This window comes from Topomyia yanbarensis, chromosome 2 (genome assembly GCF_030247195.1).
Source record: "Topomyia yanbarensis strain Yona2022 chromosome 2, ASM3024719v1, whole genome shotgun sequence".
In the NCBI taxonomy this organism is placed as follows: Eukaryota; Metazoa; Arthropoda; class Insecta; order Diptera; family Culicidae; genus Topomyia; species Topomyia yanbarensis.
In genome coordinates this window covers 451,004,588-451,017,004 of record NC_080671.1, presented here as the reverse complement: position 1 = coordinate 451,017,004, position 12,417 = coordinate 451,004,588, and the positions used below count along the sequence as shown (strand labels likewise).

The following is a 12,417-nucleotide window of genomic DNA, read 5'->3' as shown; positions in this document are numbered from 1 at the left end:
TCCTTTTAACGCCCTATGCTAACTGATTGCCTCGTTCTCCCGGCGGACCTTGCGGCGGGGTTTACGGGTGGCTGATTAAACGTAATTAATTATTATTTCTTCTTTCCTTTCAGGTATTATTTAACTTACTTTTATTTTACAGGTATCAGAGGACCGCTCAACTATTAATCTACTTCTACTACAATCTTTATTTTCTCCACTGTATAGTAATCTTTTATTTTAAGAAATAAACTGCTAAACTGATCTCCGTTGATATCCGTTCACCTTCACGTCTTATTTGGAATAGACCGATTACAGAAACACGCGGTCTTACCGTTGACAGTTCGGTGACGTACCTCCACTGTCATCAAATGACGTCTGTCACCCACTGACGCGGCGCTTCACTGTTGTCGTGTTGCTTTTGACGCGAACGCGTTGCCTTTGCTAGGCCGTGTTGCCAGCTCGACGGTTTCTGCGTTGACAGTCTCCCCCGGGTGTAGTCCGGAGTCCACCGGAGCTCCACTCTTCCTCACGTCGAGCACAGCCAACCGCGACACCGGTCGAACACAGGTCTTGTCACCTATCTTCACGACCGCTCGTCGATTTCTGCCGTCCGCATGCTGCCTCAGGCGGACTATTCGCCCTCGCTCCCATCCACTCCGTCTCGTCGGATCAGCGACCATCACTAGGTCGCCTGGTTCCAGTGATGGTGTCTCGCTGAACCACTTCGGTTGCCGGCGGATCACGGGCAGATATGCCAGCAACCAGCGCCCCCAGAAGACTTCTAACTGATGCTGGATGTGCTCCCAGGAATCCCCCAGGATTCGACACCGAACTGATTCGCTGAACTGTCTCGGTCCTGCATCTTTGTCGGTTGTTTGCTTTATTCCGTTTGAACTTAGCAACAGGAAGTGGTTCGGGGTGAGGGCCTCGGTCTCCTCGCTCTCCAATGGCAGATACGTCAGAGGCCTTGAGTTTACGATACTTTCAGCCTCCACGACCAACGTCTGCAACCCCTCGTCGTCAAGCTTCCCCTCGGAATACGCTTCTTTCATTGCAGCTTTAACGGACTGTACTAGGCGTTCCCACGCTCCGCCCATGTGTGGCGCTCCTGGTGGTATGAAGTTCCACTTCGTGTTTGCACTGGTAAACGTTGCGGACAGTCCCTGGCTTATCTGGTGCTGCAGTACTCGATCGGCTCCTTGGAAATTCGTTCCGTTGTCGCTGAAAAACTCGGCAGGTGGCCCGCGCCGTCCAACGAATCGGCGAACGCACGAAATACAGGACTCCGTTGATAGTGTGTAGGCGATTTCTAGGTGTACGGCACGAATCGTTAGGCAGGTGAACAGTGCGACCCATCGCTTTACATTGGATCGCCCCAACTTCACCAGCAATGGTCCGAAATAATCCACCCCTGTGTAGGTGAAAGCTCGCTCGTGATGGGCTAAGCGGGCAGATGGCAGTGGTGCCATTGGAGGGATCATTGGTCTGGTTCGCCGTATTTTGCAGGACGGGCATTCTCTGCCCACTTTCTTGACCACCAATCGAAGCCTCGGGATAGCGTACAATTGTCGAACTTCGTTAACGACCGTTTCAGCATTGCCATGGCGAAAGTTGCGGTGGAATCGATGCACCAGAAGTTCCGTGACGCGATGCCTTCTCGGTAGAATCACGGGATGGCGCACGTTGTAGGCGACGTTCTTAACTGCCGCGATTCGACCCTGTTCACGTAGCAAACCCTTCTCGTCCAGCTTCGGCATCATTTGGTAGATGCAACTGTTTTTCCCGATGACTTCTTGACCGGTCTCATTGGGCGCTTTGTTTGACAGCGCTGCAACTTCGTCCGGGTATTGTTCACGTTGCACCAACTTGAAGATGACTTCTTCAGCAGCCTTCAGTTCCGACTGTTGTAGCTGTCCACTATATCGTGGCTGTTTCTTCGATACATTGTGCAGAAAACGGAGAACGTATGCGGTCGCACGTTGCAACCTGTCCCAGGAAGAGAATCGGTCGAAATCGATCGTTGGTTCAAACGAACTGTGATGTAGTGTCGATACATGCATTTCTTCCACGGTAACCATCGCCGGTTCTTTGCGACAGATCCAATCTGCTTCCAGGAGATTCAGGAAATGCGGTCCTTGGAACCACTTGCTGTCGTGGTTGAAGTACGGTCCACTACCCCATTTCGTTGCTTCGTCCGCTGGATTGAATTTGGAAGGCACCCATCTCCAGTCGCTTACCGAAGTATGCTCAAGTATCTCACCTACTCTACAGGACACGAACTGTCGATAGTTTCGAGGGTCGGCATTAATCCAGGATAGCGCCGTTCTGGAATCGGTCCAGAAAACCGTCTTGGAAACTGGGACGTCGAGGTTTTCCTTCACAAATTTTGACCACCGTACGCCCAGTACACATGCCTGCAGTTCCAGCCTGGGAATAGACCACGGTTTCAGGGGGACGACCTTTGATTTTGCCGCTACTAAGCTGCACTGTGGTTTACCGTGTTCGTTGAAGGTGCGTAAGTAGATAGCGCACGAATAAGCTACTTCGCTTGCGTCGACAAACACATGCATTTCAGCCCTGAGGTAGGTCCTTCTCGTGGCGTTGGGGAAGTAACATCTGGGAATTCGGATCTCTGCGATATGGTTGATCATCTCGATCCACCTCTGCCACTTCGCATAGACTAAATCGCCTACTTGTTCGTCCCAATCCGTGCCTTCGCGCCACAGGTCCTGGATCAAGACCTTTCCGTGGATGATAAACGGCGAGAGTAACCCCAGTGGATCAAACAACGTCATGACGCAACGTAGAATCTGCCTCTTCGTCGGTCGGGTTGCCATGCGAATCAGTGTTTGTACCTCGTCGCTCATTTGAGTAGAGAAACTCAATTCATCGGATGATGGGCTCCAAAGCATACCGAGCACTCTCTCGGTTGTCGACCCGTCGATCAGGTTCAGTTGCTTCTTAGTTTCATCTGGTACTTCGCCCAGTTGCTCGAGGACCGTGCTGCTATTTGACCGCCAGTTGTGCAATTTGAAGCCTCCTTGGCCGTGAATGTATCGCACGTCGTTTGCTACCTTTGTCGCCTCTTCTACGGATCCGAAACTCGACAGGTAATCGTCAACGTAGTGATCCTGGACGATCGCTTTCGATGCCTCAGGAAACAGTTCAGCGTGCTGTACTGCGTTCCGATTTTTGACGAATTGTGCCGAAGCTGGTGAACAGGTGCTCCCGAAGGTAGCGACATCCATCAAGTAGATCGTAGGTTTCTCCGATGGACAAGCGCGCCACAAGAAGCGCTGGGAATTCTTATCTTCCTCTCGGATACGAATTTGGTGGAACATTTCCTGAATATCCGAGCTGACCGCCACCCCATACTGTCGAAAGCGGAATAGCACGGCTGGAAGTGACGAGAGTTGATCCGGACCTTTGAGAAGAGCGCTGTTAAGTGAGACTCCATCGACTTTGGCGGCTGCATCCCAAATAACTCGGACCTTTCCTGGTTTCTTAGGGTTTATTACCGCTCCCACCGGGAGGTACCATACCCTTCTTGGGTCCGCTGCATCTATCTCCGCTTTCGTAGCCCTGTGCGCGTAACCCTTTGCCTCGTATTCGCACATCTGTCGATGGAGGTTCTCTTTTAGCAGCGGATCGCGATCCATTCTGCGTTCGAGACATTCTAGACGACGTACCGCCATCGTGTAGCTGTTCGGGAATTCTACATTGTCTTCTTTCCACAACAAACCCGTTTCGAAACGGTTCTCTACTCGTCGGGTTGTAGTTTCCAGGATGGTTAGCGCTCGTTGTTCTTCCTTAGAGATTGGAATGTTTGACGGGCGCACGCCTGCTTCTTCGATGGCAAAAAACTGCTTCACCATATCGTGAAGTTCTTCGTCGCAATCGCATCTGCTTACGTGGAAATTATAAGCTTCGGTGTCACCGCTTTCTCGCGGACCGTAGACACACCAGCCCAATCTGGTTCTCGCAGCTATCGGACCGGTACCATCGCCCTCTCTTACTTTAAGTGGTAGCGCAAGTCGTAGGTTGTCGATTCCTATGAGGATCTTAGGCTTTGCGTTATGGTAGCTGCTAACCGGAATCCCCCTAAGGTGCGCGTGTTTTGTCGCTGCTTCTTCCACCTGGAAACTCTGACTCGGCAGATTGCGACATTGAACCGTTCTTGCGTTCACTATCTTGTGCCGTTTGTGCTGTCCTTCACCTGCGATCTCGAAAGTGATGCGTTGCGATTCCTTTTCCATGCGGGAAGTGTTTCCCGTCCAGCGTAGACACAAAGGCTGAGGGCTACCTTTCAGACCCAACGATACAGCCAGATCATGTTCCATTAGTGTCAGATCTGATCCCTCGTCCAAGAATGCAAAGGTATCAATCGAGACGTCGCTTCCATGTAGGATCACGGGAATTATCCGAAACAGCGTCGACGAAGTCAGAAGACGGTGGGTGTGATTCTCCGCCACTAATGCATTCGATGCTGGAGCCTGTGGAGGCCCACGTAGAGAGTGAAGCAGTGGATGATGGCGGAACTGACAACCCTCGATGTCACAACTACTACGAATCCGACACGCCCTGCGTCCATGGCTGAATAGACAATTCTGACAAAGACCTAAAGCTCGGACTCTTCTCCAGCGGTCGTCGACGTGCAACGCTTTAAATGCAATACACTCGCGCACTCGATGACCAGTTTTGCTGCAGTGTGCGCAGTCAAACTGTTTCGCTGCGCCGGTTGGCACATTTATTGACCGTACAGAACTGACTGCTCCTTCCATCGCGTGAGTGTTCACGAACGCTTTGTTCTTCGGACGATCGCGTGGATTGTTCCTTCTGGACTCAGGTTCGAAGGTTACTACGCTCGACGCGTCCTGCACCACCGACGTCATGTAATCGCCGAAGGTTTTTAAATCGACGACTTGAAAACTACGTACTACGCCCACATCATCCTTTGATCTGCGGGAAGCTTCGCAACGAGTTCCTGTAGTAGTGAAGGATTCGATAAATGAGCGCGTTCGTTCGCCGCTTCGATATGGTCGCATAACGCTTGCACCGCCATCCCGAAATCGATGAGACCTTCCAATCTGTCGGACCGTGGTGCTGGGATGTCTCGCACCTTGCGTAGCAGAGCGTTGATCAGCAACTCAGGACGTCCAAATCGCACTTGGGGCACCGCTGCTGGTAACACCAGCCGACTACGTACTGTTTCAAGCGCAGAACCAGACAAACATCGTTGCAGGCGAAGCATGTTCTCATCATCCGAAAAGCCGCAGGCTTCTGTTGTGTATCGATAGCTTGAAATAAAGATCGGCCAATCCGCTGGGTCTCCAGAGAATCGGGGAAGTTCCTTAGCCAGGGACTGCCGTGCTGCTAGCTGCTGCTGCGTTGGACCTCCTGGAGCTCGAGGGGGAATCACTTGGTCTTGGTACACATTTTCTGACAGACGAGGGGGCAGAGGAAATTTATTGAATTCAACCGGGTATGTGGGGGAATCACGCATTCGTTCATCGGTTTTATTCTTATATTGACTCTTGGGCAGAGTTAGTATTTGTGTTACACCCGGGCGCGCGTGAAAAACTTGCTGCTGCTCGCGGGGAACTTCAGGAGGCATGTTACTATTTCCCGGATGCGCGAAATTTCGCGACTGTTCACGGGAAATTTCATACATATTGGTCGTGGGGCAATATTGAGAGGTGTATTCGTTTGCATTTATTGAATAATTACTCAAGGCTTGACGCTTACCTGGGGGTTCCATATAGCTTGGATTGCTTTCCGTTGCTGCGATTGTTTGACTTACCGCTGCCAAACTAGTATGGCTTACCGGTTCCCTCACAGGCCAGCGACGATTCATTGGGTCGATTCCACCTACTGCTTCAGCTTCGGAACCATTTTTAGACCGAATTCGTTCGTCCTCCGGGACAGTTGCTAACGTTCGGCCCGCCTTGGGAATGGCGCCGGTCTGCTTCTCCATGCGCGGCTGGCTTGCCGCTGGCTTTGGTAGCTGCTCCGTCACTGTACTGCTTGCTTCCGGTTGTCCGACTCGTTCGCACATTTCCGCACTGGATTGAAATCCCTCAAGTAGGTTGCGGCACAGTTCCAACTGTGCTTGTAGTGCTGATAGCTGTTCGTGTGTCGGTTTTGCTCGCCTTTCGCATTGCTCCACTCGGTTCCTGAGTTCCAACAATGCATCCTCAGATTTCGTTCCCTGTGGTGACTGAGACGCAGACGGCTTCAACACTGCTAGGGGAATGGTTACCATCGGTGGCGCTACCGATCTGGGTGTACCCGGCGCCGGTACCGAACGACGAACAGATGATGCTAGTGGGGCACCGGGGGGAAGTGGAGTAGAAAGACGCTTACTTGAAGTAGGTGAAGCCGCTTCATTGGTAGCACTGCGCGCTGAAACACCACTGCGATGGCTGCCATTTTCTTCTCCTTCCAACACTTTGTCGATGAGTTTTTGTTGCTCATCAAGATGGCGGCGTTGCAGCTCTATTTCCGCGCGTTTTCGTTCTAGCTGCTGCCTTTCCACCAGCTGGCTCATACAGACGGAAAGCGCCGACGCTGCACTGTCAACGACTAGACCACGTTTCATTTGGCAGTTCTTTTACTCATCGAAGCTCAGTGTGAACGGCAGCAGATAGAAAGTGAAATTAAAAGCAAAAGTTTAAAAGAGAAGTACAGTAAGGTATAAGTGAAAGTAGAGTGAAAAACAGGAAAGATTTGAAAGGCGGTAAGACAGTATTATTTGGCAAAGAGCCACGACTGGCAGCAAGGGCGAATAAAAGGGTACAGCCCACCAAATTTTGAAGATTGTCGAGGTTGTAGGGCGCAGGAAAAGACCGTTTTGATAGCGAACTTTTTAATAGGCTTCAACTGTAAATTATATATATTAGTACAAACTTTGTTACAAAACTATCTTCACTTACAATTTGGTGTTGGAATTCCTTTTAACGCCCTATGCTAACTGATTGCCTCGTTCTCCCGGCGGACCTTGCGGCGGGGTTGACGGGTGGCTGATTAAACGTAATTAATTATTATTTCTTCTTTCCTTTCAGGTATTATTTAACTTACTTTTATTTTACAGGTATCAGAGGACCGCTCAACTATTAATCTACTTCTACTACAATCTTTATTTTCTCCACTGTATAGTAATCTTTTATTTTAAGAAATAAACTGCTAAACTGATCTCCGTTGATATCCGTTCACCTTCACGTCTTATTTGGAATAGACCGATTACAGAAACACGCGGTCTTACCGTTGACAGTTCGGTGACGTACCTCCACTGTCATCAAATGACGTCTGTCACCCACTGACGCGGCGCTTCACTGTTGTCGTGTTGCTTTTGACGCGAACGCGTTGCCTTTGCTAGGCCGTGTTGCCAGCTCGACGGATTCTGCGTTGACAGAGATATATCCTGAATATATGGATGACGAAAAAATTAAGGTGTGCTTACCCGTCCTAGCTCCGCGCATTAGACCAGAACACATTGAAAGATTAAATCCGTTACGAAATACGGATAAGTGGAATCCGTTACTTGAAGAAAAAATGTCAGTGTCATTTCCTACGGCGTTCGTGTTCTTAAAATGCGGTTGGCAAATAACGCTGTGCATCTACTCTGGTCAGATTCCTACGTGCCAGTTTTATAACCAGAAGGCACATTACGGAAAACAATGCTCCGAAGCCGCTAAGAAAAATCCATTTTCTACAACCAACACAAAAAAAACAGTTTTCAAGATGTTTATACGACAGAGACCCGTAAGAGCAAGAAACAAATAAGATCTTCGAACATCTTGAAAGCTGTACCGATCAAGACATAAACGTAAACAATAATGCAAATGGGTTGACTACCAAGCTATCACAGCTAATGCATTAGCGCGTAGAAAAAGGTTCTCAACACGCAGTAGCAAGCTGCATCCACAACACCCTCCTGCCCGCAGTAGCTTTGTGTGGGTGCGGAGGTTCGCAACAACTCAGGGTTATATCGAAGGGGTCCGTGATACGACAAATGTTGAGAAACGTTTCCCTAAACCACTGATTTAACTGTAAAGTGGAGAATTCTTTATATTTTTCACTGCAATAACCACAAAAAGTAAGAAGATTGTTTACCTACACAATCGAATAAAATATGACGTGCATTCAGAGCGCCTTTGCGCAGCAGGATGTTTTGATGCACGTGAACCCGTGTCAAGGTTTTTAATAAAAGATATGTAAACTGTATGAACATGTCGCGTGTGTTTATTTGCGCCGGTCTCTTCTACTAGAAAATATTCAAGAAGTTGTTTAACGGCCCCCTTCTAACCAAAAGAGAAAATAAACAAATAGTATCTCATCGTTGGATTGGTTCATATCAAAAAGTATTCGAGAAATGATTGTCCCAGCTATTTCGGTCAAGTACATGAAGTATATGTCAATCATTATCACATTAATTATTCATAAGCAACTTTCATCCAATTGGACACTGCATCGCGCTTCACTAGTGATGGTAATGTTCACGAATCGTCAGCTCGCATCCTTCACCTGGAAACTAGTGTTCAGCACCCTACAATTTTTCGGATTTGTTCCACTGCAATGGAGTCCGACACGGAAACAGTTCATTCGATCCCGAAAACTCCTACTGGTGACCGTTATTTTCGCCGTGCTGAGTGCATTTCTCTTGCCGATATATTTTTGGGTCATGCTCGAAATGCTCTTGGACGAAGCATGGACACTTATTTCTAACTTCATGATTACTCAAGTATTTATGATTTACGTGATCATCGTTATATCTTATGCACAAGTGTTGTGGAACGTTAGTCGCATTGAGTTGTACTTGAATGTATTCGTGCAACTATTTCTTAACATAATCGTAGACTCAAGTAATCTTGACAGGAGACTACTGACGAAATTTTTGTTCAAGTTTATCGCCATAGACATTGTAATGCACGCGGCAACATTTTGCATGGCCGTGTCAACCTTTTCAGAAATGACAGATTGGCTGCTTGCATTTTTCATTATAGACTGCATTACCATCTTCCAAATGACGATGGTTAGCAATCTTTTTCGAGCAACGGCTATTTTCGGATCGATGTTGTATCGATGCATTAACCATAGGATCGCGGGTACAATTGCACTATTGCGTAAAATCGACGAAGACAAATCGTTTTGGAACCGGCGCAGACAGGAAAAGGTTAAACTGTGCCGTGAGTTGGCTTCGGAGATCCATCACCTAAGCTATTATCATCGACTTATTGATGAAGCAGTCCACCGAATGGCTCACGTTTTTGGACTTCCAGTGATGCTGACGATGCTGTATCAGTGTATAATTCTGCTGACAGATGTATGATTGATGCATTTTTCAAAATTTTTCGAGGCTTTTAAGCCTTTAGCACACATTAAAATGAATTTTTTTAAATACAAACGTTTCGACGCTGCAGTGAGCATCTTCTTCAGGTGACTTAAGCGTCGAAACGTAGAGATTTAATAACAAAAATGTCATTTTAATAACTAAAGGCTTAATAATCCAGTCGATAATTACTAAAACTCATTTAAACGTTATTTCATTTCAGACATATTACAGTTATGTATTTGTGATGAAAGATGTAATGGCTGGTCTTCAGCCTAATTTTTATATAAGCTTAAGTACTGGTTTATTTGTCGTAATGATGGGAATGCAATTTTACTACTACGTTTCCTTCTGTGGTCAATTTACGAGAAGGGTTTGTATTGGTGTAATCGTTAAAGGGAAGTTTTGTTAAAGAGTTTAGTATTTTTAGGCTAAGAAAGCCGGAATTTTGCTGAATGACTTCTTACTTGATGACGTGGACCAACGGGCTGAGCTTAGTGTACGTATTCTGGTCACGTTGTTTTTCGAAAAAAAATGTTAGAGCATGATACGAATTTTAAAACAGTCCTGAATATTATTTATTGTTATTGAGATTCGCACGGTTTTCTTGATGTCAAACCAGAAACCTTCGAGTTCTATTTTGAGAAAATGTCTTTCTGCATTAATGAATGTCTCCTCATTAATTATTTTCTTTTATGTTTTTCCGTAGATTGAATCATTCTGCCTGGAGATGCTACATCACAATTATAGCATTGAAATATTCGGCCTTTTTTCGGTGGATTATACTCTTATTTTCTCGGTAAATATCCATTTAGTAGGTTTATATTTCATATTTATAACTCATTATCAATTACACATTTCCGATTTCCAAGGATGGAAACTTCTTACGTGATAACTGGCATATTATTTCAAGACCACATTACCTCGTTGTTGATGGTATTAAGTGACAAATTTATTTATAGACGCTTTTTCACAATAGAAGGGGGCTAGTACTCATCGCCTACTTAGTAACGTTGAATGTTGCTGTGCTTGCGATTCCATATACGGAACTGCTTGAAATATGAAGATTAATGGATTAAAGATTAAAGGAACCATTTTCAATTCCGTTTCGTTCAAAAATGTTATACTAAATGGTTTATTCGTAAAAAGATTCATCATGTGCGGAAATGTTTACACGTACAGTTGTGCTCCGCTAGTTGAACAATTTTTGACTGGACCGCTTTTATTTTGGACCTCCGCTATATTGGCACTATTTTAATATTTGTCTTTTTTATACATGCATTTCAGGTAGCGGCAGCTATGGCGCAATATCTCATCATAATGGTCCAATTCGCAATGACAGAATATTGATAACAAACAGCATTTTGTTACTGTTTCATTTATCATTCAATGAAAACACCAAATTTAAAACTAGGAGTGTAGCGTATCAGAAATGTGATAGCCGTTGTCTAGTTAAGACTGGTTAAGACTTTTACCTTATTTTAGTTCACAATTTGTTAGAGAAATAAAGCTGCTTGTTTGATAACAGATTTACAAATAATTATTCAAAGGCGATGAAAGCCCGCATTGGTAAAGTTTCGAGATGATAACGTCTCAGGAAACACAGATTGAACGTCAGCTAATATTTTGTTTTTTTTACGCCCGCGGCTAGCCGATAATAAGCCATTTACTTTATGGAAGTTTTCGGTACAGTCTTGGATAATTTTCTTAAATTATTTCGGAATCTGGAGGAAAGAATGGTGTTCAGTGTCTATTAAAAATACATTGCTTAATACGTAGAACTTGATTATATGGTTTGTGGGACTGTGGCTACGACCGAACCCACAAGTCTCTTGGATCACTGCGAATGACAATTCGAGGCTGAGCTGTCATAATACCGAGTGCAAATCATTCTACACAGGAAATGAATGAAAAAGCGCAGATCAGTTAGGTTCAATCACTCGAAACATTCGGTTGTTTTCAACACAAGCTCCGAATTTAAACACTCACCCGTATTTCTCTCGAAGTCTCACCTACCCGGTCAGTGAAGCAACTGGCTTCCACCCGGTCTGTTACGCGAAAGATAAGTCTCGTGTAAACCAAAACTTCGAAAGCGACTTTCCCTCCGATACCAGGAGTACTGAGTCCGAAGGAGGTGAACGACAACGCGCCTCCACCAAACCCAAAAGTACGAACCGTGGATAAGCGTCCGTCCCCACTACGCGCATCGGCTTGAACAGCTTCACCCGCGCGCGTGCAAATTCAAACCGAATGAGTGCAATCTACTCCATAGGTGAACATGGTAGTGCAGTGTGCGGTGCTTTTCCAGCGCTCTTTGAGTATGACCTTGACTACACACCTAGAACAAATTGTGTAAATTTACGTCTCTTGACCCTGACAAATACGAGTACCAAAAATGACTTAGCTTTGCGTGTGATTTTAATTTTACATGACATTTAATTTCGTAAATCATGTAGTTTTACTCCACACATGGCGTTTGTTCTGAATGGCCGTAAGTGAAATTTTATGTCATCGCGCATGTAAAGTATAAGTTTCATGTGAAATTAAACGGAAAACGGTAATGTTTCGTAATTTCGTGAATTACGGTGTGTTAAATTATGTTTGCAATTACGTCAATGATAAAATTCATTTTATTTTTGGGAGTTTAGGTACTTAAACTTAGACGACATCATTGAGAAGCCGACCCTATTACTGCGAGCCATAGTATCGAACGGTGACTCTGATACCATCATCTTGGACACCGATACACCACAAAACTTCCTGTCCCGAGCATACTACGTAATGTCCGACTTACTCTGCATTGACTTTAGGACAGCAATTGGGGATGCCAATTACACAGGACCATTGGAAGTTCAACAGGGAAGTCCCCTTAATATTCTAATTAGCATCCATTTTACGCATTCGCTAACACCCACAACAGGTCAACAAGAATCAAGAAAATCAATCAACTGAATCTCAAACAACGGGGATCATGATCGCCTCTAGCGCGCCACATCTTACTGGGTTCCAGAGCAGGCGATCACCCCGCCCAACCTTGAAAGCAACACAGGAAATAAAACGAGCAAGCAGGAGCTCCACTACAACGTGAACCGGATCAGGTGTTCTGA

General features: G+C 45.9%; 2 protein-coding genes across 2 annotated transcripts; one reads left to right on the top strand and one right to left on the bottom strand.

Annotated features, from left to right (window-relative positions):
* Positions 1-651: 651 nt before the first annotated feature.
* Positions 652-4,874, bottom strand: LOC131681116 (uncharacterized). The gene is made up of 2 exons (XM_058961827.1): positions 886-4,874; positions 652-838 (listed from the first exon to the last, which is right to left on the bottom strand). The coding sequence occupies exons 1-2, from the start codon at positions 4,872-4,874 to the stop codon at positions 652-654; spliced, it is 4,176 nt and encodes a 1,391-aa protein (XP_058817810.1).
* A 3,155-nt stretch (positions 4,875-8,029) lies between these two features.
* Positions 8,030-10,734, top strand: LOC131681115 (uncharacterized). The gene is given in 4 exon segments (XM_058961826.1): positions 8,030-9,307; positions 9,441-9,809; positions 10,020-10,109; positions 10,598-10,734. Coding segments are annotated over 4 exon segments (879 nt in total). The 5' UTR covers positions 8,030-8,950; the 3' UTR covers positions 10,661-10,734.
* Positions 10,735-12,417: the final 1,683 nt, after the last annotated feature.

Coding starts and splice junctions, on each gene's coding strand:
- LOC131681116 (XM_058961827.1), bottom strand. CDS start 4,874: ATGACGTCGGTGGTGCAGGACGCGTCGAGCGTAGTAACCTTCGAACCT. Junction 839..885: donor CTCACCCCGAACCACTTCCT/GTTGCTAAGTTC, acceptor ACAAAGATGCAG/GACCGAGACAGTTCAGCGAA.